We start from the raw sequence: 26,670 nt of genomic DNA, 5'->3' as shown, positions 1-26,670 counted from the left end.
GGAGAAAAGACCAGCACATTTCTCTAAGCTTAGAGAACCTTTTTGTCCAAGCAAGTAGTGATAGATTCAGCAATTGGCTCACAGGTGAATCAGAATGCAGTGAAACCAATGATGGTTCTAACATCTTTAATTTTTTGTTGTTGGGAATAATCAAAGTAAACTAGTTCTATGACCACAACATTTTGTAACAGTCTTTCCAAGATAAGCTTCAGTGATTTCTTTCATATTGGTCAAGACCGCTAAAGATACTTCTGGATAAGAAGTTTTCAGTCTCTCCTTTGTATTCCATTTGGACCTTAGACCTTCCTATGTCAGTCATCACCACGGAAGGCCAAAGCTTAATGTCTCACTGCATAAATGTAGTTTGGGGAAGTCCTATTTCTTTGGTCAATAGCAATGATTTCCACTTTCCCCTGTTGGAAGACTCCTACACAGTGATGCCAAGATTGTTGCCAACTGTAGGTCCCTTCCACTTGGTTGCTGAAGCATTGCAATCATTGTCAACCAGTAAAGACTCACTGAGCTGCTGGTGTGCTCTGCAACTGTTATTTTAATAAAATCAGCTTAATGATAAAGAAGAAAGCAGCATCAGATTCATAATTAATTCTTTGAAATAACTTCTCATTTTTTGAGTTAGAAAGTTGTTTTTACAAATAAATGGCTCCTGCTAAATATTTATGTTTTGATCATTTATAATGCTATTCATGGTCAGCTGTGAATGACTTAATATTCTTTAACGTTTGTGCTTAATTAATTTTTTTATTGAAAATGCATACAGTAACAAAACATGCCGCAGCTATACACTAATCTTACCTGTTTTCAACAGAATTAAAGTTACTTAGTAGTCAGTCATGCTTGTGAAAATCCCAATTTTTCAAACCATGAGGACATAAAATACAACCAGCCACCATGTGGCAACTTGTCCTTAATTCTAGGTAAACAAAAAATAAGTAAATAAACCTGAAGCACTAACACTGTAAACCAAATTCTGTAAAGTGTCAACAAACATGACAGTTCTTTAACTAATTGAAGAAAACAGACTATTTTCAACCACTTGGAAAAAAAATATTGATTGCACCATTTCTGTAGAAATGTAGAAAAAATTAGTGAGATGATACAGTTACAAATTGTTATTCTTTCATTAATGAGGATGAGACAAGATCTCTGTTTGGGAATGTTTTTAGCTATTGGTGTTGGAAGAATTAAAGCTTCATATCTTTAAAAAGTTTTACAGTTTACATAGTTCACCATTTCAGAATAGCTGTTCACAATTGGTTAGGTTTTGCAGTAGTTGAGAGAGCAAAAGTTGTGTTTCTCCTTTAACTATAAGGAGAATAGATTTTAAGAAGCTAAACTGGAAGCTTTTCTGAGTTCTTACAAATACTTAGGTTTGCATATGAGTGAAAATGTAAGAAATTTTTCAGTATTTCAGACTCAGTTGACTAAATTTTTTCGTTTGGTTTTCTAGTCTTCTATTAATAAACACTAATGTTTTTAAAATGGGATTTTAGGGGGTCCTGGACTGTATCACTGAGTATATCTATACAACATCATTAAGTGTTATATTTCTTCATTGAGAATTTTGCTTTAGTCAGTTTTTCTTTCCAACTTTTTATCCTCTAAAGTCCAAATTTGATATAGAATCCCATAATCACAATATAGAATACCATAATCTAAATGATACAGTAATTCAAATAAATAAGCCATGGTTTGATGTTCACGATGCTAACATTGAATATGATTAGATTGTTTTTTAATATGGCTTTATTAGCCTTTATTCTGATATTTTCTAAAAATATTATTACTTAAAGCTATAGTAAAATAATGCCTAACAAATTAGATAGCCCTTTAGATTTATACCTCTTTTGATTGTCACAACAATTTGTAAGATAGGTAGGGAAGGGTATCCCATTTTTCAGATTAGGAAACCGAGGTTCAAAGAGGCGACAGATTACCAAAATCACAAGATATAAGTTAGCAGAGTTGGAATGCAAATCTATTGTCTTATTTGTTTCTAAAACCCTTAGCATCATACCATCACATGGTAGACACTTAATAAATGCTTGTTGTCTTCCCTACCACTCCCCCTTTCCACTGTACTATACACCTCTCTAAAAGAATCTCAGTATGTTTTTAATAGTTATCCGTAGCTAATACTTACATCTTTCATATACTTTTCCAAATGATAACATGAAGAATAATGCCATTAGGGTTATCTTGGGGTAGACGTCAACTGTTGGGTGTGATCTATTTTTCTTATGGCTTAAAATGAAGAATTGGCTATTTCTTAATTCAGATACATGTCTTATTCATAGCACCTCAGCAAAGTAAAGAGTGCAGGGGATGAGATATTTTGTTTTTATCTTGGCTGTTTTAGCAACTGATGCTGAGAAAAAAACAAGATGTTTAACATACATGTGACCAGTTAATATTCTATTTTGAATGTCTTTTTATTGGTAAAGAAGATTGAAGATCACTGTCACAATGATTAATGTACAATGAGATGACACAAAAGGGAAACTCCATTATGATGAGTTATTTATGCAGTGTTGACAATATACTCCATGTACCAACACCAGTAGAAGGAGTATATCCAGCCATTAGGTCTACAATCTAAATATAATAGGCTAGACCACAAAAAAGTAACAAGTGAGAAGACAAAGATGTCTTACAAATGACAAACTATTCTTGCTCCACTTTATACCTTTTTTTCCCTTAATTATTAGAACCTTTGATATTGATACAATATAATCTTAGTTCTTAATTTAAGGAGTCCAGGAGAGTATAATGACCCTTTCCCCCCCTAATAAATACTAAAACAGAAATGGAAAAAAAGAGTAAAAGATAAATCAAACTTAGTGTGAACCATGAGACTATACTAAAGAAAAGAGAGAAAAGAAACTGAGAAGATCCAAGTGACTCTTAAGGAAAGGTATAGTTACCCTTCACTATTTTTTCTTTTTCCACAGAAAGGTTTGGCTTTTCTCCTTCCCTCCCACCCCCTCCCCCACCAGTTTTCAGCTCTCTTTTCCAGATCTGGTGATCAGGAAAGGACTAGATTAAGTCTGATGAATCCCTCCCCACTTGGCATTACCCTAGAAAGGTTTAGTATAGCCCTGGTCTAACTTTGAATGCTATGGGGCAGAGTTGACTAATAAAAATGAAGCAAATTGCAGAAGAGATTAGAAAGCAAAATCCAACTTTGCTGTTTACAAGAAACATCTAAAGCATAGTGATTCATATAGACTCAGAGTGAATGATTCCAATAAAGGCTGTTGTGTCAGCTGAATCCAAGATAATAATAATAACTGACATTTATAAAATTATTTAAAGTTTTCAGGGTGTTTTTCATACAGTATTTCTTTTTGACCTCACAAAAGCCCTATAAAATGGGTACTGTGGTATTATTATTAATCTGTGATTCTCCTCACGAGTACCACCCCCTTAAAGTTCCTGAACTATAGTGAAGTCAAGTCTGTTATGTTTCCTGGTAAGAGTGTGTCAGCCTACTCCCCTATGACTCCACTCAACATAACTATTATTTTCCAAGCCAAAATATTCCTTTCTGATCATAACTTCACTATATGTATTGTTTCCCCCATTAGAATTAGCTCTTTTAGGGCAGGGACTATGTTTGATTTTGTATTTGTATTCCCAGTGATTGGCACACAGTAATTGTGTAATAGATGCTGCTTCATTAATTTTACAGATGAGGAAACCAAAACTTTACTTACCTCATACAGCTAGTATCAGAGATGATAATGGAACCTAGGTCTTTCTGACTTTTAAGCTTTTAGGTGACCTTATACCTCTGTCAGAATTTAACTGATCCAACAAAAATAAACAAGAAGAATATTACAGATTTTCACTAGATGTTAGAAAACCTGGATTTGAAACCTGTGGAGAATTTTTATTTGGGAACCTTAGAAATTATAGGTATTTCTCAAGCTGTTTGGGGACTTCTGCAAAAATTGATTGTGTTAGACCACAAAGAACTCATATACAAATGCATAAAGACAAATCTTTTTTTAATTATGAACTTAAAAAATAAAACAAGTATTTCCATAACAAAGTGGAATAGAAAAAAAGAGGATTGCACCTGAAACTGCAGATCTATTATGTACAACTTACTATTCCTCTTAAATAGACAACAAAGTTATTATATAACTTTCTTTTTTTATCCCCTCCCTCCTCCCCCCCCCATCTAGAGATGGCTACCATTAGACGCAAGTGTGTGTGTGTGTGTGTGTATCAATTCTTTCTCTGGATACAGATGGCATCTTCCTTCATAGGACCTTTGTAGTTAATTTGGGTATTTAAAATAGAATGACTTGGTCGCTCAAAGTTGTTCTTAAAACAGTATTGCTGTTATTGTATAAAACGTTCTCTTGGTTCTGCTCATTTTGCTCTTCATTGTTTTGTGCAACTCTATGTTTTTCTAAAATTGTTGAACTCATTCTTATAGCAGAATAGTATTCCATCATGAGCATGTACCACAACTTGTATAGCCATTCCCCAAACGAGTGGCATCCCTACAATTTCCAGTTCCATAAAGACAGCTCTTAAAACACAGCTTTTATAGGTCATATAAATTATAATCAATAAAGGAAATATCAACAAAAGATACAGACTTGAATGGAGACTAAAATATATCTAAGTGATGAGTTAAAGACCAAATCACAAAAATAATAAAATTAAAGAAATTGATAAAAATGAGACAATATACCAATCTTTATTGGATACAAATAAAGCAATCCTTTTAAGAAAAAAATTGACATTGGGGCAGGTAGGTGGCACAGTGGATAGAGCACTGCTCTGGAGTCAGGAGGACTTGAGTTCAAATCCAGCCTTAGACACTTGACACTTAACTAACTGACCCTGGGCAAGTCATTTAACCCTATTACCTCACCAAAAAAAAATAAATTTGACATCCCTGAACTCTTATGAAAGAGAAAAAGAGAATTTTGATTGAGTATACCATTAAAAAACTGTAAAGCAATTTAATAACACCCCAAAAAGCACAAAGGAGATTTTGAAAATCAAAGGTGATATGCCTATAGAAAGAATTATTAAAATAAAGAGATTTTTTAAAAGTTGAAAAAATTGATAAATTATTAACTAATTTGATCAAATAAAGAACAAAACCATTTGTTGTGAATACCCCCTTCTTTAGTTCACAACAAATGGACAGTAAATGAAATTATCAGAACCAGATACTCAAATGCATCTGTGATTTCACCAGTTCACACATTTCCTCCAGTGAGATTCAGCTCACAGCCCATCCATAACTGCCAGTCTTGAGCAGCTTTTGTCCATGTCCTCCCATAAATTCACTACAACTGCTCAACGCAATATATCCAGAAAGGATAGTTCAACATTACAAAAACAGCATAATAAAGTTTATTAATTCATTAGGCTGTCCTTCCAGTCTCTCCTCTTTCTAGTCCATTTGCTACTTAGCAGCCAAAGTGATCTTCCTAAAGTCTGACCAACCTGGTCCCTTTCTACCTTTCTACCTTTCCATTCTTCTTACACTTCCTTCCACATACTCTGCTCTAGTGACAGTGGTCTTTTTGGTATGCCTTATATACATTCCATCTCCTGACTCTCTACCTTTTTACTGGCTGTCCACCATGCCCAAAATGGGCTCCTTCTCCTCACCTCTCCACCTCCAGATTTCCTTCAAAATTCAAATCACATCCCAGCTTCTTCTGCAGGAGGCCTTGTCTAATCCCTCAAACTGCTAGTGCCCTCCTTCTGTGATTACATATTTACATTGTATATACCTTCTACATACATAGTTATTTGAATGTTGTCTCCGCCATTAGAATGTGAGTTCTTTGGGTGCACAGAGTATATATTTCTGTATTGCCTTTCTTTGTATTTCTAGCACTTAACATAGGGTCTGGCACAGGGGTGGGGAACCTGTGGCCTCAAGGCCGCATGTAGCCCTCTAGGTCCTCAAATGCTGCCCTTTAACTGAATCCTTTGACTGAATTGACTTGAACTTCACAGAACAAATCCCCTTAATAAAAGGATTTGTTCTGTTGTCAAAAGGCCACACCCAAGGACTTAGAAGGCCACAGGTTCCCCACCCCTATATGCCCCACCTGGCATATAGTAAACAATTAATAAATGCTTGTTGATTGATTATTAATGATAAAACACATGATTATATCAATGGATACAGAAAAAGGCCTCAATAAAATACAATTAGGGACATTGAAAACATAGGAATGAAAAGACCTTTCCTTAATATCATCAAAAGCATTTAATATCAAATAAAGTTGTAGCCTCATTTATAATTGAGAAACACTGGAAACTTTCCCAATAAGATCAAGAGTGAATCAAAGATGCCTATTGTCATTATTGCTATCGGCTATGGTACTTGAAATGCTGAGTATAGTAATAAGACAAGAAAAAATTTGAGGGAATAAGCTTTGTCAAAAGAAGAAACAGAATTTTTTTTTTCTGTATCAACAATGATTGTTTATTTAGAAAACCACAGACAACCGACTTAAAAATTCATCAAGATAATTATTTCAGTAAAGCAGAATAAAAAATAAATCTATCAGATAGTATTTCTGTATATTACTAACAAAGCCACAAAGAAGAGAAAAGAAGAGGAATACCATTTTAAATAATGATAAAAGTCAATCAGCAGACATTTGTTAAGTGCTACTGTGCACCAGCTACTATGCCAGGTACTAGAGAAAAAGAAACAATTTGTATGTACAAAGAATTATGAAGACTTAATGTAAGAGATGGCATTTGAAATGAGCATTAAAGGCAGAAGCAGAGTGCATGAAGGGGCATAATGTGTTATAAATATAGAAAGGTAGACATATAAAAGATTTTAAGTACAAAGCAGAGTAGTATCATCAGGGAAAGCTGCATGGAGGCAGTGTTACTTGAGCTCTTCACTATAAGGTATAGAAAGATTTCGACAAGCAGAAGTGCCCTAGTCAAAAAGGAAAAATTAGAAAGAATACTGACTATGGAGTCAGAGGACCTGTGCTCAACTCCTGCCTTAGATGTTTACTAGCTATGTGACTTTGGGCAAGTCACTTAACCTCCCTGAGCCTCAGTTCTTCATCTGTAAAATGAGAGGGTTGAACTAGATATTTTCTGAAGTCCCCTCCAGTTCTAGAGCTGTGATCCTATTTCATCAAGTCACTGTGAGAATCAAATGTACTATGTAAGTCTCATGAAAAGAGAGACATAGGATGCAGTAGGCCATTTGACCAAAAACATAGAGTACATGGAGGGAAGTTGTCTGAAATTAACTAGAAATATAATGTAGTTACAGGATCAAAGACAGTGCTAGAAAGGATTTTCTTCTCCTGACTTCAAGTCCAGTTCATTTGCTCCTATACCACATTGGCTTTCAAGTCAGCAATAGCAAAAGAATGACATGAATGAGGTTAATAATTTTTTATAAGAATCCTTTTAGCTGAGCTCTCATCATTGTGCTTGTTCAACTTTAAAAAGCAAATTATTTGGCTGAAAGAATGGTAAAAATAGAGAGGGATGCCCCAAAGTAGATTATGGGAGAAGAGTGGACAAAAAAAATTATCTAACTGTTCATTCCATGTTAAATGACAAGTGGAATTAATAACAGAGTGATGTTTTACCTTTTCTGTCTCCCATATGTAGTTGAAGACTTACAAGACAGACAAAAACTTACTCTAGATGCTGTTCTGTTTGTACCTACTCTTCAGCGCACCACCCTTTTGCTTATAGGAACTATGGAACCAAAACATGGTGGGTTCCTACCACATTAATTGAAGTCATGGAGCCTGTCATACAAGGTCCCCAGAGTGAAGATGGACTGGTGTGACTTTACCATATGGATTAAGGTGTTCTTTCCAGGGCAACTTGACAATAGAAGAATCATTAGAAGTATCCCTTTGAGAGCCATCTGTCATTGATTTAAAGGGGGGGGGGGAGGCACAGAGACAGGGAGGGTGCACTATGCCTCCTGAGAATTTAAAACCACAAAGCAAAGGAAGTAATAACTCTCTGTTTCAGTGTTATGTGTGTTGTCCTTTCAAGTCCCTGTAGTTTACATGCTGCAGTGATTGATTGGAGTTAGCCCACAGTAGTTCCTCAGCAATAAAGGTTTGTCATGTTGAAGGCCTTTTTGTTCCTTGCCTGTTTTTAATGATACCCAACACAACAGTGCCTACTACTTCAAACTTATCCTAATGCTTTGAGGCTCAAATACAGTGTTAACCAATTTTTAGAATCAAACATAACCTTGAAATGCAATGCTTACTTATATAACTACTCTCTTTAGCTAATTCTTTCAAGATTAAATGATTGCTATCTTTGTTCATTTAAAAAGTATAGAAATGCCTGGACTCAAGCAGTTTTAGTGGCAAAAGAAAAGTTATTATTTACTTTTTCAGTTAAATTCCTCTAGTTGTCTGTGCTCTTTGCTTACTTTCTCAAGCCTCTACCACCTTCTAGCCAAGGGTAAAAGTCTTGCTGCTCACCATTGTCTCTTCTAGCTCCTTGAAAAAGGCTGAATTCTGTGAATAGAACAGCCTCCTCCTACTTCGCATTGACCACAATAGGCTTTTCCCCTTAAATTCTAGTTCAGGAATAACCAACAGCCTCTTCACATGCATCATTTCTCTGTCAGTAGGTGGATGGCTTGTTTCATCTGGAAATTGTGGTTTGGTCATTGTATTGATCAGAATTCCCAAGTCCTTGCAGTTGATTGTCTTTATAATAGTGTTATTATATAATTATTCTGGTTCTATTCACTCTTCATTGATTTGTATATGTCTTCTCCAGTTTCTCTGAAACTACCCCTTTCATCATTTCTTATAGCACAATAGTAGTGTGTCACTTTCACATACCACAACTTGTTCACCTATCCCCTAACCAATGGGCAACTCTTCCACTCACTCAGTTTCCAATTCTTTGCCATCACAAAAAGAGCTTCTAAAAATATGTTGCACATATTTTCCTCTTTTTTGATCTCTTTGGAATAAGGGTGAAAGGGTCTGCACTATTTAATAACTTTCTGGACATAGTACCAAATTGTTTGCTACAATGGCTAGATGAAATTACAGCACCACCAACAATGCGTTGGTATCTCTATTTTTCCACATCTCAAGCACTTGTCATTTTCCTTTTCTGTCATGTTAGTAGCCAATCTGATAGTTGTTTTAATTTGGATTTCTCTACTTATTAGTGATTTGGAGCTTTTTTTCACATGGCTATTCATAGCCTGGATTTCTTTCTTTGAAAACTGCCTATTCATATCCTTTGACCACTTTATCAACAGGGGAATGACTCTTATTCTTATAAATTTGAAACAGTTCCTTGTATATCTTAGAAAGTCAATCTTTATGAAACTTGTTGGAAAGTTGTTTATTTTGTTTTGTTTTGTTTTGCATTTACCTGCTTCCTTTCTAATTTTGTCTGAATTGGTGTTTTTGTGCTACATTTTTTTAAATTTTCTTTAATCAAAATTGTGTATTTTACATTTAGTGATCTACTCTTTTCTCTTGCTTGGCCATGGCTATTCTCCTATCCACAGATAGGACAGGTATTTCTTGCTCCTCTCATTTGTTTATAATATCACCTTTTATGTATAGATCATGTAGACTTTTGGACTTTATTTTGGTATAATGTTACATGTTGGTCTATACCTAGTTTATTCCAGATTACAGTTTTCCCAGAAGATTTTGTGGAATAGTAATTTTTTGCCCCAATAACTGGAATCTTTTACTTTATCAGACACTCAGCTACTATACACATTAGTTTCCATATATTGTATACCTAATACGTTCCAATGATCAACTTATTTCTTAATCAGTACCAAATTGTTTTGATGATTGCTACTTTGTTGTCTAGTTTGAGATTTGTTAATGCCACACCCATTTTCTTCCTTTTTTTCATTAATTCCCTTAAGATTCTTGACCTTCTGTTTCTCCAGGTGAATTTTTAAAATTATTTTTTCTAATTCTGTAAAGCTGTTTGATTAGTTAAGGTGGAAGAGTTTCAATGCTCTCCATTGCCATGCCAAGGTTATCCCCCTACTTTTATCACTGGGTGACCCCTCATCCTTTGATATTCACTTGATCCTTATCTAACACCAAATCAAAATTCAGGTAGCTGTTGTCTACAGACCCCTAGACACTCACCTTCCATCCTCGGTGGATTTAGTGCCTGGCTCACAATCGTTCTCTCCTCCCCAACTCCTGCCTTTAGTCAAGATGACTTCAACATGCATCAAATACCCTAACCTCCCAGTTACTTAATTTACTCATTTCCCATGATCTTCTCCTCCACTCCACTTCAGTCTTGCACAAAGATATCTTTGATCTTGCCTTTACTCACAAATGCATCACTTCCTTGTTTGTGAACTCTCAAATTCTCTTTATCTGTTCACAATCTACTGGCATTCTATCCCTCCCTCTACGTTTCAGTGTGAAACTGTACTTGATCCAGACCATGACCTCCAATCCCTCAACCCCTCAGTTCCCTCCCAGGCTATCACCCCTGCATTAGCTACATTCTCCCTCATTCTCTTTCTTGACCCTTTAGTGAACCAGTTCAGCTCTTCACTGTCTTTTTCTCTTGAGTCCCAGACCCTTTTGTATCACTGGTCTTGCCCTGCTAAGCCTGAGCCTTAGATTTCTCCCATTGTCCTCTGTCTTCCCTCTCAAGCATGTGCTACTGAATAAAGGTGGAGAAACTCATGCAATTACACTGAGTCCACTACAAATTTATGTTATATAACATCAACTGGGCCCTCAATGTTGCTAGGAAATCCTTTTATAGCCCCTAAATAACTCACTATCCCACTTCTCTACAGCAACTCTTCCAGACTTTTTTATTCCCCCTCAAACATCCCATGGCTCCCTCTCAACTGAAAACTTGCCTCATATATTACTGGAAAAGAAATTATCCCATTCACTGAGAGCTCCCTTTTCTCCTTTCCTCCTCTCACATCATATAGATTTCTTCTACCACTATTTCTTTCTTTGCCCCAGTTTCAACATGATAAAGTGACCCTAGTGGAAAAGCTAACCTCTCTACATACACATATGGTGTCAATTCATCCAGTATTCTCCACCAGATTGCCCCTTTTATTATCCTTACTCTCACTTAACTTTAATCTCTTCCTGGCCACTGGCTACTTCCCTGCTGTCTACAAATATGCCCAGTTTTCCCCATTCTCAAAAAACTCTCACTTGAAAGGAATTAAATCTTTCTTCAAATGACAAAACAGTTATCAATTCAGTGGGTTTTTTTTAATCAAGTTGATTCTTTGATGTTGTTAAGAGGGGAAAAAATCCCCACAAAGTCTGTAATTGCTATATTGACACCCTCAGTTAACTAATCAATTCTGCTCTCTTGTGACATAAAAAACACTAATTTCTTATATTATTTCAAACCCTCAACATATCTTGTCTGAACTAGGCAGTTATTCATTTAGCATTTATTAAGCAACTGCTGTGTGCCAGGCACTGGACTAAGCCTATCACTACTGAAGTAAAAATACAGTATTTGTCATGTCATCCCTCTGCCTGAATATAGTCAATGACTCCCTATTTTATTATGAGCAAAGTCTGATTTCCTAAGCCTTTCAGGATCCCCATAATCCAGATTCAACCAGCCTTACTTACCTTACAATCCATGTCCAGTATTCTTTCTGCTTTGTAATACTGCCTATCCATATAAATGTGAGTTGTTATTACTATAATAATTAGGTATCTAAATCACTAGAATCTTCAAGCAAAGCTTGGCACATAGGAAGCACTTAATAAATGTTCTTCCATCATTCAATTACTTACTCATGACCACTTGTCAAGTATATTGTAAAGAGAATTCTTGGTCAGGTATAGGTTAGACTAGATGACCCTTGAGGCAACTTCCAACTCTGGGATTCTGTGATTAAATCTCTTTTTCCTGATCTTTCCTGCCACAGGTTAAAAAAAATACCTGTAAGATTACTGAAACTTTAGATGCTGAAAGGCCTACAATTAAGTCATCTAGTTTAGTCCTCTCATGTTGCTGATAAGAAAGCTAAGACTGACAGAAGTTGTTACTTTCCCAAAGTCACAAAGCTTGTTACTTTTAGAACTTAATCTAAAATCCAGGTCTCCTGACTCTTAGTTCACTCCTCTTTACAAGCTCTGGCACTACAACACACACAAGTGTACAATTTTTAGAGTCTCTTGTTTTGCAATGACAACTTAAAAAAATATGACCTAAAGTTCTTTTAGACATTGAAATTAAAGTAATATGGCAGTTCACTAGTATAAGAATTGCTTTGATGAAATTAGTTCATAGGATCATAAATATAGAGCTTCTAGGGGCCTTAAAATTTGGTTCTAAAATGTTTCACTTTTTGTAGTCGGTCAAGAATTTATTAAGTGTTTACTATGTGCCAGATATTATAGCTGGCTGAAAACACAGACATAAGCAAAAACATTATCCCTGCCCTCAAGGAGCTCACATTCTAATAGGGGGAACAACATATAAATAACTATGTACATACAAGATACATAATGATTAGATAAAACATAATCTCAGAGGGAAGACACCAGCAATTGGTTTAATATCAGGAATTTGAAGTGGGCTAGTTTTATATACTATTGTGAATTTTTTCTAACAGTACTTTGCAGCCCAGAATCAGAAACAGAGAAAACCATAATCCCAGGTTGAGGGATTAGTCTGATAGATCAGAGGGAGAAGGAATTGAGGGTATTAATAGCTATCCACGGCTACATGGAAGATTGTAAACTGGGTAAGGAGTTGGAGTGCATCTGGAAGTATATGCAGAAGAGGTCATATAGACTGGATGAAACGGTCTTCCATGTCCATTTTGGGAGTGAAGCTCATGGTGAGCATGAAGAACAGATAGGGTAAATAAAAGAACCTGGGTGAAATGACAGTTTAATAGATTATGGCTAGAGATTAGAAATGCCAATTTTAAGATTCCAGAGAGACAGCAATGCTATATCACAGTAGTCCATGGTGGGACTGCGCTGATAAATGTGATCAGTTACAATAACGTGATGCCAGGGTGCATCATGATGTTACAGATGATAGTAGTACTGTCATGTTACCTCTTTCCAGCTTGTCCAGGCAAAAATGTCAAGTCATAGTCTTGATACGCCTTCTGACAGCAGTAGGGTCAAATATCTAAGGGATACAGACCATGTTTTTCCAATTCCTGTCCCATAATAAATTTTCTCTAATAATAATAGTAATAGCTAGCATTTTTGTAGTTCTTTAAAATGTGTAAAGCACTTTATATTTGTTAACTAATTCAATCCTCACAACAACCTCAAGAGGTTATCCCCATTTTACAGATGAGAAAACTGAATCTGAAAAAGGTTAAGTGATTACCCCAGAATCCATCAGCTAGTAAATGTATGAGGCAGGATTCAAACTCATTATCTACTGCACTACCAATTAGGATTTCTAGTTGCTCATGCTATGGTATATTAGCAGTTGACGTGCCAGTTAGTCATTCATTTTGGAAACAAAAGCAAATATGTATTAAGTACTTACTATACATAAGACATTGTGGGAGGCATTGGTGATGCCATGACAAAAACAAGAGTTCTAGTCCTAGAAGAGCTCCTAGAAGCAAAATATTCTCTCACTTCGATTTTGAAAGCATAAGTTAGATCATTCTTGATTGCAGATAAAAGTCATCCACAATGTCTACAGTAGGAAGTTCCTTTAATACAATTTTATTTGGAGTTTGGAGCAAGAGTCCTGAATATGGAAAATAGTCTCTTAAATGTAGATTATCTTAGTCTTGTTTTTACTTAATTTTAAAATAATTATTTTCTTTTCTTTCAGAAAAATGACAGTGATATAGTGGCAGAAAAATTGCCCATTCGAAAGCAGCGCTTCATGCAATTTTCTTCACTGGAATATGAAGGAGAATATTATATGACACCCCGAGATTTCTTATATTCAGTAATGTTTGATCATATAGAGCGTAAGTTGACTTTTTCCTGATGGTTTTTAAATACACAAAACCTCAAAAAAAATTAAAAATCATAAAGCTTGGTTAGGCCATTAACGTGTCCTTCATTTGAAATGTTGTAGCTGGACTGCCATATGTCAGACATGCTGTAGGAAGGATTCCATTTTTCACAAGACTTCTGAGACTTCTTGCAGTGATTTTTTAATGGCTGTGACAATAAGTTCTATGATGCTGATTGAAGTCAGACCAGTTTGGTAGGTAGGAAGGGAGTAAAAGCTAAGAACGTTCCTACACAGGTAAGGGTCAGAACTACAATGCAAACAAGCTTAAGTCAAGAACTAGATGGATCAGTTGTGGAAATGAGAGGTCCCAAGGAATTAGGCAGTGTCTGAAATGGAAGTAAGATCAGAATCAAGAATTACAAATAGGCTAACAAAAGGTTAATAAGTCAGAGTTCAGGATTCAGACTACAATTGTCCATTATCCAGAAAGTATGTTTGTTTAACTCAATCTGTGGCCCACGAATTTTTTTATGCCTGACTGAGCTGCCACCCCCTTCTTCCCTTTTACACTGCCACTACCTGGATGAAAGCCCTCATCACCTCATGCCTGGACTATTGCAAAAACCTGCTGATTAGTCTCCCTGCCTAAAATCTCTCCGCACTCCATTTCATCCTCCATCGGCTGTCAAATTGATCTTCTTCAAGTGTACGTCTCACCATGTCACACACAGTCCTACCCTAACTCCAACCCTCCCCCCCTACCCCACCTCCATTCAGTAAACTCCAGCAACTCTCTGTTACCTCCAGGATTAAATATAAAATCTCCTGCTTGGCTTTTATAGCCCTTCATAACCTGGCCCCTTCCTACCCCTTCTGGTCTTCTTATACCTTATTTCCCTCCATGAATCCCCTGAGATCTGACGACACCAACCTCCTTGCTGCTCTTTGCATAAGTCACTCCATCTCTGGAATCCAAGCATTTTTATTAACTGTTCCTTGTGCCTGGAACTCTTTCCCTCCTCATCTCCTCCTCCTGGCTATCTTGGTTTCCTTCAAAACTCACCTGAAGTTCCACCTCTTGTAAGAAGCCTTTCCCAGATCTCTTTAATCTTAATGCCTTCCCTCTGAGATTAGCTACAATTTATCCTGAACGTACAGGGTTTCCTAAAAGTCTTAGTGCAGTTTTAAGCTTGAAACTACTTAAGCTTAAAACTTCACTAAGACTTTTGGGAAACCCTGTATATTGTTTATATATAACTGTTTGCATGCTATCTCTTCCTTCTTGAGAGTAGGAACTGGGTTTTTTTGTTTGTTTTGTTCTTTTACCTTTCTTTGTATCCCCAGAACTGAGCACAGTGCCTGGCTCAGTAAGTACTTAATAAATTTTTATTGACTCTCTCCACCCACCCACCTCCCAGCTAGTTTCTTCCAAAGTCACTGATTCACAGAATCACAGAACTGGAAGATCCCTCAGAGGCAATATAATCCAGCCTGTACTTGAATAAGATCTCCTCCACAACATACCCAATAGGTAGTCATCCAGCCTATGTTTAAAGGCTTCCATTATGGAGAGAACCACTGCCTCTCAAAGCAGCTTATTTTACTTTTTGGATAGCCCTGATTGTCTAATTTTTCCTTATGTTGAGCCTGTGACTTCCACCAGCTGCTGCAAGTCCTGTCTTCTATGGGCATGCAGGACAAATATAATCCCTCATCTATAATAATACTTCAGATATTTGAAGATAGATATCAGGTTCTCTATAAGCCTTGTACTCCAGACTAAATATTGTCAGTTCTTTCAAATGACCATCTTTGCATGGTCTCTAAGCCCCTCCTCATCTGGCTGTACTATTTTGGATGCCTTGACACTTGTCAGTTTCTTTCTTAAGACCTGTTACCCGGAAATTCTTTTAACCCAAGAATTATTATTGCCACCTCCATTTTTTCCTTGGCAAAAGTTGCAGTTTCATGATTCTGCCATTATTCTTTTGCTATTCTTCATGTTTTCTTTCATTGTGGCTTTTTAATTAGATTCATTTTTCCATGTAAATTACACAGAAGTGTTAAACATGCAGTGCTCAAGGGAGTTTCAAGTGTTAGGACAGCATTGAAATGATTGTGTAACAACCTTAATTGACTAGATGAAATAGGAAGAGTGAAACAGTGTGTTGCGTGATAATATGAAAAAATATATAGATAAATTTTAAAATGCTTTGCTCACAGTTAATTATATTTTAACATCCTTTACTAGGAAAAAAAAAGTCTATAAGAACTGTACTGTTGCAACTCTTTTATTCAAAATGAAGTAAAATGGTCACAGTCTAATAGGTAATGAGATAGGGAACCTGAACTTCCTGGAAAATATGAGACCCCAAGATTTTAATTGCTTCAATACATGAGTTTTTTCTACAATTACATATAACCAACACCCGATTAATAAGGGAGAAAGCCATAGTTTGTATTATCCAAACCACATATAATCAACAGAATACGCAAACTGGGTGCCAGTTCATAGCCTTTCTAAACATTTTTACTTAAGCTGCAAATTTGACTACATACACTTATGTGGGTTGATCGCCACTGTGTTAGAGCACTTTAGAAAATACTTGAACTTCTAAACTCATAGTGGATCTGTACTCTCAATAATGGGAATAGTGACTGTCCTGATACAGACAGATCACAGATCACCATATTTGTCCATCCTTCAATGATTCTTGTCCTTATTCTCCCATAAGTCCTCCAACTGTTTCATCCAACACACTGAGGGCCTCCTTCTAGATCTTGACTTTGTGTTAATACTAATATAATGTGAGCTTTCTATCAGTTTTCTCTCATTCTTGCCATGTGATTAAGCCATATTTTTTTCTCTCTGATACATTTTTCTGGCATCCTTTAAACCACTAAGTTTGACTCTTAGTTAATTCAGATTAGTTCTGCAAATTGGGCTTTTCTCATACTACATAGCTGAAGCAGAGAATTTGTATTGGAAACTATTAAAACATAAGATTGTTAGAGTCCATTGTGGCCCAATTTGGGGGTCTTTGAATAGTTCCAATATATAATGAGGAACCATTGAAGGTTTTGAGCAGGGAAATGGTATAATAAAAATTCCGTTTGGGGAAGATTCATATGCTGCTGGTGTACAGGATAGATTCTTTAGCAGTTACCATGTTATCTCACCTGGCTATAGTGAGGAAAGTACTTTGTAAACATTAAAATACTATATAAACATTAGCCATTATTATGTACAGACCATGGTCAGCATTAAAGCAGATGTCATCAGGTATATGTTTGCACCAGGAATACCAGTAGCAGGAATGCAGTGACCAGAAGTCACTGTAAGCATGTCAGGTTTCTAGGAAGGAAAAACCTTGATTTAAGAACATGCCGTAATCATCACAAGTATATTGGCTAACTCTCAATTTTTAGAATATAGTTTACTCAAAATATGAAAAGGTAGAGGTGGCTCTGAAAAACTACAGGCAATTAAAAAGTAATTGTTAATCCATTAACTCTTATTGTCTCTTGATCCCTTTTCTTAAATAAAATAAGCCTAGCACTTAACTATAATATACCCAAGAACTTAGTACACTGTCTGGCACATAATAAGCACTTAATAAATGCTTGATGACTGATTGAATAAAAGCCAAATTGATTTTTTCCGCAAGAGAAAAGCTGCAGTCTATAGTTTAAAAGCCCAAAAGTAGACATCAGAAAGCTTCAGAAGTTCAAAAGCTTCTTTCCAACTTCATCTATAACTCTCAAAAAAAGTATTTTATTGTAGTAGTCCTTAGCTTCCCCACTCCATGTTATGATCCTTAATTACTGTAATTAACATATGTTAAGTCTTTTAAAGAGACTTTTGAACCTTGTGCTTTAGGGAAGTCGTTTAAGAGTGAGCTATGGGGTCCTTTCAGGTTCTTTCAACTTGATGTTTTATAAAGAGATTTGTTGCCTGAGTGCCAGTTAAATGGGGGTATTACTCTATTATTATCACACTAATGTAGTGAAGGTTATAGCTGTGTCTCAGCTGACAAGCTGACCACACCTCTCAGCAAATGATCTGGCTTCATCCTTTGCTGAATTTAAGGCCACCCTTTTACCAGCTCCCTTCTCTTTCTCTACCTTAAAATTTTCCGTATCTTTTATCCATATGCTTCCCTTGTGTCTGAGAGAGAGAAGATATCTCTCCTCCTTTGCAAGGCTAACCCTTCCATTTGTACCTTTTTTCCTCATTCTCTCTTATACCCCCCTGGAGCCTTTTTCTATAAATTATGCTATCTCATTTCTACATCATTTATCTCCACTGGCTCCTTTTTTCTGCCTACAAACATACTTAGGGTCTCTCCATCTTAAAAATAAATCTTCCCATGTCCCTGCTGGACTAACACTTAGAAATTATGAATTCTAGTGCTGACTCTGCTACCTGTATGATCTTGCATTAGTCCTTAACTTTCTTCAGAGAGAGAATATTAGTGTGATTGCAGATGCTTTCTGCATACCTTTCCAACCTAATAACCTCAAAATAAAAAATGTTTTAAATGGTGCTAATTCCACAGTGACTAAAGTTGAATATACAAGATGAGAAGACAAAAACACAAGGTAAAAGCCTTGTCAAACAACATCAGAAAACTTAAAAGCCCTACTTTTGGCCCATACTCTGAATTTGTGCTCCAGGTCCAGCTGTGGGAATCCCTACTCCTCCTCATAGCAGTGACTCAGTCTTTACCCCTACCACCACTGCAACCCCACAGAAAGGTAGAAACCACTGAATAATCATGGGGTGGGGGTGGCAAAAGATACAGAAATATAGAACCAGCTAGAAGAGAAGACACTTTAATACCCAAGGGAAAGAGAACTAGGAATATAGCTAGGGTCAGTCTCTGTGAAGTTTATGCTGAGCAAAGAACCAGCTAGCCTCCCAACACTCCCCAACTTGGAAGAATCCCTCAACCTCAGAGGTCTGTACAGGAAAAATGGTACATGTGGAAGGGCAGGGGCCATACAGTGAGTTAGGAAAACAGAGATGACCTGGTGCGAATATTTTTTTAAGGGTGAAGTTCAAAAAGTCCAAAAGAAGATTTGGGTATAAGAACTAGCTATTAGCTCCTAAGCAGATAAACCTAAAGTGAGATTCAAAAAGAAAAATAAGTAAACGTTCAAAAGAAGGCCATCACAAATTGAATATATATTATACTTGGAAGGAAAGTGAATGCAAAAAACCAGTGAAAAAGGACTCTGGATTCCTCAGAGTTCATGGCACAACTATATATAGTTGCTATAGAATATCAGCTAAAAGGTCCAAAATGGTTTTTAAAAAAATGAGGGAGAGAAAAACTTTTAAAAGGTGATATTAGTACAGAAATTAGAGCTCTTAAAACAGAAATAATGAAAACAAAAAACAGAATAGGCAACTTCGAATACATAATAGAAAATTACTCCTAAGTATAGTTAGTGTGAAGAAGAGAATGACAGAGTTGGAACATAAAAATACAGAAATAGAAGAAAATTTTGCATAAGAGAAGCAATAGGCAGCAACTTTGAAAGAACACACTAATTCTATATAAGACAAAGTGACTGACAACAGAATGCACTGAAATAACTTAGTTGTTCAGACGTTTTTCTGTCACATCTGACTCTTCATGATGCCCTCTGAGATTTTCTTAGAAGAGATACTGGAGTGGTTTGCCATTGCCTTCTCTACTTCAATTTTACAAATGAAGAACTGAGGCAAACTGGGTTTAAAGATTTGCCCTGGGTCACACAGCTAGCAAGATGAGTCTTCCTGACTCCAGGCCCAGCATTGTATCCACTGTGCCACCTAGCTGCCCATAAAATAACTTAAGGATGCTAGAAATAAATACATTTTAAAAGTTGAATGTCACATGGCAGCAAATGATGCAAGAAAATTTCTCCAACACTTTTGTCTACAGTTAATATTATTAACTACCTTACTATATGCCAGGCATTGTGTGAGGCTTTCAATACACTGACAAAAATAGTAGGAGTTTACATTTTATCAGGGGAGACAACATACATATAAATAGGTATATACAGAACATATCCAAAAATAAAACGTTATTTGGGGAGAGAACTAAGATCTAGGGAATTAAGAAAGGCTTCTTGTAAATGTGGTGCTTGAGCTGAGTCTTGAAGGAAACAAGGGCTTCCAAGAGGTAGATGTAAGGAGAGATTTCATTCCAGGCAAAGGAAACAAGAAATACAAAGACAGAGACAAGAGATGGAGTGGTGTGCATGAGGAAAAGCAAAAAGGTTAGTTTGGCTATATCTTAGAGTGCAGGAAAGTGAGTAATGCATGCATAGGAAGACTAGGAAAATAGGTTGTGACCAAGTTTTGAAGGGCTCTAAATACCAAAGAGGAGATGGAACAAGCTGAGTCAAACCATCAATTAAAATTATAATTACAGTCTTCCTCTTAACAGAAGAGAAGCATTTCAGACATTCCTACAACAAAAATTAAAATAAAAAAATAACAGAAGTAAACCAATTATTCAACTTATAAAACCTCCAAACTGGAGAAAGACAACAAAGTACTGTTTTATAGAATACAGAAATTGTCACAATAGAAAAAGTCCACAACTAAAACTTTATAGCATGTAGTAATTAAATTTCAATGCCAAACAAAACATTTTTTGTTTTTTGTTTTTTTGAGAATGGGTCTCCCCATCCTGCCCAGGCTTGGAAGTACAATAGCCACTCAAGGCCTGATCCCAATATTGACTGGTGCAGAAGCATTAACCTACTCCATTTTTCTGAACGGAGCTGTTTCACTCCTTAAGCAGCCCCTCCATTTCATGGGTGAGGAAAGACCTCACTGTTATGGTACCAGGCTTAGTGTGAACTCTGAATCAGCATTACCTCTATTATAGCTTATAACTCCTAAACTCAAGTGACCTCCCAGTCTCAACCTCCCCAATAACAGAAATTACTGTTGTGTACCATAATACCAAGCCAGACAAAACATCTTAAAAGTGAATAAGTAGCACTTTATATCATCTTTTAGAGGAATAATTATAATAATGATTTAATTATTGTTCACAGAGCAAGAGAAGAAAGATAATGGAGGGAGAAATATATCTGGTACACATAGTGTCAGGTAAAGTGGCAAACTGCATGCATCATAAATCTTTGTTTCCTAGTTAGTTAATGGTTGGATGAAATGTGAAGGACAGTAGTGAGTCAAAGAGCAAATCATAGGAGCAATTAACAGCAATGCAAGGGGAAAAGATAACTATAATAAAACATAACAGAAATCTTGGGATAAAATTAAAGCCATTTAAAGTTGATCTCTTAAATATGAACTCACAAAATAGAAGAAAGGAGAGTGATTAATGAACTAAGTGTAATTTTTAAAAATGAGAGAATCAACAAGTTAGCAAATCCAAAATGAGCACAAAATAAGAAATTTTGAAAATTAGAAGAGAAATAGGTAAAATAGATAACAAAAAGTCTATAACACTCATAAACAAAACTTCAAATTCATTCTGTAAAAAGAATAATAAAATCAATAACTCTTTAGAAAACCTGATCACAAAAGAGACAGGAAGATCAAATTACTAGAATTAAGAATGACCAACCTGAAGTCACAGCAGATAAAATGGTCATAAAAAGAATTGTCAGAATTTTACACAATTATGTATTATGAAAATAGAAAGCCCAAAGGAAATGGATGATTACCTTCAGAAATATATAATGCCCAAATTAACAAAACAAAAAAGTAGAGATCCTAAACAAACCAGATTCTGGAGGGGAAATTGAATAAGCCATAAAGGAATTATTAAAAGGGGGTGGGGGGAGAAGGGAGGGAACCAATCCAGACAGATTTACAAATAATTTCTATCAAACATTTCAAAAGCAATCAAAAACTTTGCTTCACCAATTATTCTCGATATCTCAGAAAGAAAGCACCCAAGTAAATTCCTTCTATGCAACAATTTTTTCCCTATACCTAAATTCCTTATATTATGGATGTATAATGCAGAAAAGAGAACTTCAGACTAATATTACTAAGGAATATTGATGCAGAATTTTAAAACAAAATCATAGTAAAAAAAGACTACATCAGCATTACCAAAAAAAAAGTTCACTATGATCATCTCATTTTTCACCAGGAACATATGAATAAACATTAGGAAAAAATTAACATAATCATAGTACAAACAAAAAACACATTATATCATTTAAAAAGACAATCATTGCTCATGCTCAGGCTGTACCAATATAATAAAAATGATCATACTATCCAAAATTATTTATAGATTTAATGTTAGATCAGTTAAACTACCAAAAGTTTATTTTATGAAACTAGACAAGAACTAATTTCACGTATGAGAAGAAAATATCTAGAATGTCAAAGGAAATAAGAAAGTAAGAATAAAAGGATAAAAGCACTTTCAGATTGCAAACTATACCAATCAATTAACAAGTATTTGTTAAGCCTTACTATGTGACAGGCCCTGTGCTAAGCTCAAATCCTGAAGGCGTTTACATTCTAAAGATGAAGACAGCATAAATATAAATAGGTACATGTAAAATGCATATGGAGTAGATGGAACAAACATATGAAGCTGTATTATAAAATAATAATCATTAAATCTCTTTGCTACTAGTTTAAAATAGAACAGCAGATCTATGAGACAGACTAGATAAACAAGAATCAGAAGCAGTTAAACTAAATAGCCCAGTGTTTGATAAACCCAAGTACATAAACTAATGAATAGTTTGAGGAAGGACTTCATTTCACACCTGACTGCACTCCTTTGTACTTCTTCATCATGCCTCCAGAAACCTCACCCTGAAAGTTTAGCCTTGGTACTCATACATCATTAGTACCCTCTGTTCCCGTAAAAATTACAGAATTCATACCTTTGGAGGGATGAATCAAGAATGGAGTAGAGAGCTCTTTCTAAAACCTCCTTTTGGGGCAGCTAGGTGAGTAAAGCACCGGCCCTGGAGTCAGGAGACTTGAGTTCAAATGCACTCTCAGACACTTGACACACTTAGTAGCCGTGTAACTTTGGACAAGTCACTTAATCCCAATTGCCCTTCCTTCCCCCCTCCAAAAAAAATCACACAATAAAACCTTCTTTTAAGGTTTGCTGGCCAAGATGTATGGGGGACTAACACAACTATATATAAATCTAAGAACTATTCTCCATTAAATAGGTAGTCAAATCATATGACCAAATAGTTCTCCAAAGAAGAATTGTAAACTATCAACAAGCATAAGGATTATTCCACGTCATTTATAATAGAAGAAATGCAAATCAAAACAACGCCGAGGTTTCTCCCCACATTAACAAAACTAATAGGGACACCAAAAAATAGGACTGGATGTAGAAAGATAGGCAACTAATTCACTGTTGTTGGAGCCATGGATTGGTCCAACCATTCTGAAAAACAATTTGGAATTATACAGAAAATTTGACTAAAAATGTCTACACGTTTTGACTCAAAGTTCCCACCTCTACACATGGACCCTGAGGAAGTCATAAAGGGCAAAATTAAAGGATTTCACTTTTTTCCATAGCAAAAAAAAAACCAAAAAACTGGAAACAAATTGGGTACTCATCAGTTGATAAACAGTTAAACATAGTAGTACATAAATGTAATGGAATATTATTGTCTGTACAAGAAATAATGAATATGAAGAATTTATAAACACATGGGAAGAGTAGTATGAACTGATGTAAAGTAAGTGGAACCAGGAAAACAGTGTACACAGTGACATCATGCACCAGTCTTCTTCCTTCTGCAGGAAGAGGAGAAACAATTCTGTTGCACACCAGTCTCTTTCTCTTGGAGTAAGAGACCTTTCCCCAGGTCTTCTGCCTGACCTCTTGCCTTTGGGAAAAAGGAAAAATGGCTAGTCTTTTGCTTTGGAGGAAAAGGGAGAAATATCATTCCTTTAGCGTCCCCTCTATCCCTACTGGTTCCTCACTTGAATTGCCTTAGGTCCGACTCCCACCCCCACCCCCATCCCTCCCATCCCTGTGGCTAAAATTTTAGGGATTGGTAACCAATCTGAATTCATTCCTCAGTGATTAACAAACTCCTGCCTAATCATACCCTCCCCCCAAGCCAGTGATTCTGAATCCATGGTTGTCATCATTCTGTTTCCCCCATGGCCAGATCCTTTATTTCTATTCCCCTCAACACAAGTTCTCCTCTCCCATTCTAAAGCTACCTACATTTTCCACTGAGCTCTCTGGAATACGTGTTCCATAGGGTAACAAACTTGCTTTCTAATGTCTGGAGAGAAATTCTGAGAGACTGAAGTTTCAAGCACGATCAAATTAAATTGATGAGATTTGACCTTTTAGATGACTCAGGTTTCTCTGGAAAGTAGGTGATGAGTGGGGTTACAAATATGGAGGTAATTATAAGACAAAAGCTTGACTTTTAGGCAATTTTCTCCAGATTGTGGGTGGTGGGTGAAGTTTCGAAGGGGCAGGAACAATGAAAGGGAATATTAAATCTAGATTAAGTCTTAGCAAAACAGAATCAATTTTCAGTTTTACAATTTTACCCTTAGATTATTGAGAAGCCACTCCTTCCATGAATCACTTAGTCTGATTGAAGTTACAAATCAAGGTATAGTAAAAATCACATATGTATGTATGTATATGTATATATATATGTGCATATATATATATATATATACATATAGATATAGATATCATCCTATAAAGCAGAAGCAATGATTACAGAAGCAAAAATGCTGTGAAAAGGAGGCTAGTATTTCTGCTTGTTCTAATATATACTATAACCCTAATCTATGGGAATAGAGACTAAGGAAATTTTATCCGGATAGCCTACTTAAATGAGACTAATTTGAGAAAGGATGGCCCCCGTACCATCAGGCTTAATCTTATAACAATTCACCCCTTGATCTTTGAAATTGCCTGTGACAGACTCATTGACAAACTCCATTTGGGGCACTCGCCTTCACTAAGTAGGCCATACAGATACAGCAGCACATAGGAAAGGAAGGAAAGGGAAGGGAGAACATTGTCTCCTTAGTAACCCATTTCCAATCTCCATTTCATCAGCACATCATATTTTAGCGTTCAAATAGCTCATGCCATCTTCTAGTTTCTGAGAACATCTTCCCTTGAACATTCTGCATTGGGCCTGTCCTGAGGGGAGAGGCTTTTCCTAGAAGATCTGCTTCTCTGGTTGAGGTTACTTGTGGAGATTCTTAGATAATTCTACTAAAATCTGCCAGTTACAAGACTCAATACAATTTAGTACAGCCTCTTAAATTTTGCTTTTTCAATAACTAGTTTATGTGGTGAAAATCAGCTAAACATTATGGTTTTAATCCTATTAACAGTGGAACTTTAAGAACATCAAATTGAGCACCTATAGTTCACTTTAAACTTCAGAGAGTTTGTTTTTACATATGCTTTGCTGTTTCTATCTTTATCTAAACAATAGGTTCCCAAATCGGGTGATACTGCCCTCTGGGGGAGGGGGAGGTGCCGCTGGAACTATCCAGGGCGGGGAGGTAGTAACCTCAGATGCAAGTGGGTGGCATTGAATAAAAATAAAGGGGCAGTGGAAGCATAAGGAAAAAAGAGAAGAAAATTCAAAAACCCATTTGCACATGTTTCATCTGTTGTGTAACAGAGTTAAAGTTGTAGTGATTACATTATTTTCCAAATAAACACACAAAATGCAAGTTATAACCAGTCAGTGGTCAGGCCCACCAACAGGTCTTAACAAGCAAGTATTGGCAGGAGAGCATGTTGCGCATTGTCGGGAAGTCCAGCATGCATTGGCAGGAATATGTGTGTGTGACGACTTGTTTACAATATGATACTATACAGTTACACGACGTAATATTGTGTCATCAAAATTTCAGTACAGGAAAAAACCACAAAATTTATAATAAATTATTAAATTTAAGATGTGTCATTTTAAAAAACTTTTATTTTTTTTTGAAATGATGCAAATTTCAGGAAGAAAAAACTGTTAAAGGGTTAAAAAAAAGTGGAATTCTAGGAGGGCACTGAGTAATTTTTTTTAAAGGGGGCAGTAGGCCGAATAAGTTTGGGAACCTCTGATCTAAACCCTGTATAAAGACACTGCCAACAACAGGTTAAAGGAAGAATCTTAAAAAGACTCTATGAAGATCTTACTTGTAAGATGAGCCCTTCTGGTAAAAGACTAACTATTTACCAAAGTAGAAATACAAGTTAAAGTTAAGAGTACTTTTCTAAATTGACATTGATTCTGTTACCATTTAACTTTTTAAGACTTGCATTCATTTATTTTATTATTTCAAATTTAAGTTTCATGAAGGGAAATACTTTAGTTTTACTGCTTATAAATGCCCTGTGATGTAAGTTAGTGAATTGTTATGTTGATATATGTTTCAACAATCCAGCTAGCAGCTTCTGTGAGGGTGTAAGATCCACCTACAACCAGCACCCAGAAAGCTGCCAACATGCTGCAAAAGCACAGGTTCTTTTGATCTGCTTTAATAAGGAAAGCAAGGTGAAGGGATTGACATGCTTACTTTAATTCAGCATACAAATATCATTCACTTAGTTCAGGGGAAGAGACCAGCACACTGAACTTCAGAGCAAATTGCAAACAAATGTCAAACATCAACAAACAGACCAAATACAGATTCATAGTTACCAACATCTAGGTTCAGCCCAGGAGCTCAGA

At 36.0% G+C, this 26,670-nt stretch overlaps 1 protein-coding gene across 1 annotated transcript in view; it reads left to right on the top strand.

Moving 5' to 3' along the window:
- The window catches only part of MICU2 (mitochondrial calcium uptake 2), a 166,939-nt gene that overhangs the window by 62,590 nt on the left and 77,679 nt on the right, over positions 1-26,670 (top strand). Inside the window, 1 exon segment of the mRNA XM_036747578.1 lies at positions 13,840-13,981. Coding sequence (XP_036603473.1) covers positions 13,840-13,981 — 142 coding nt within the window.

The sequence above is a fragment of the Trichosurus vulpecula genome, chromosome 2 (assembly GCF_011100635.1).
Source record: "Trichosurus vulpecula isolate mTriVul1 chromosome 2, mTriVul1.pri, whole genome shotgun sequence".
NCBI lineage: Eukaryota > Metazoa > Chordata > Mammalia > Diprotodontia > Phalangeridae > Trichosurus > Trichosurus vulpecula.
The sequence above is the reverse complement of the archived record's forward strand: the minus strand, read 5'-3'. Positions and strand labels throughout refer to the sequence as shown.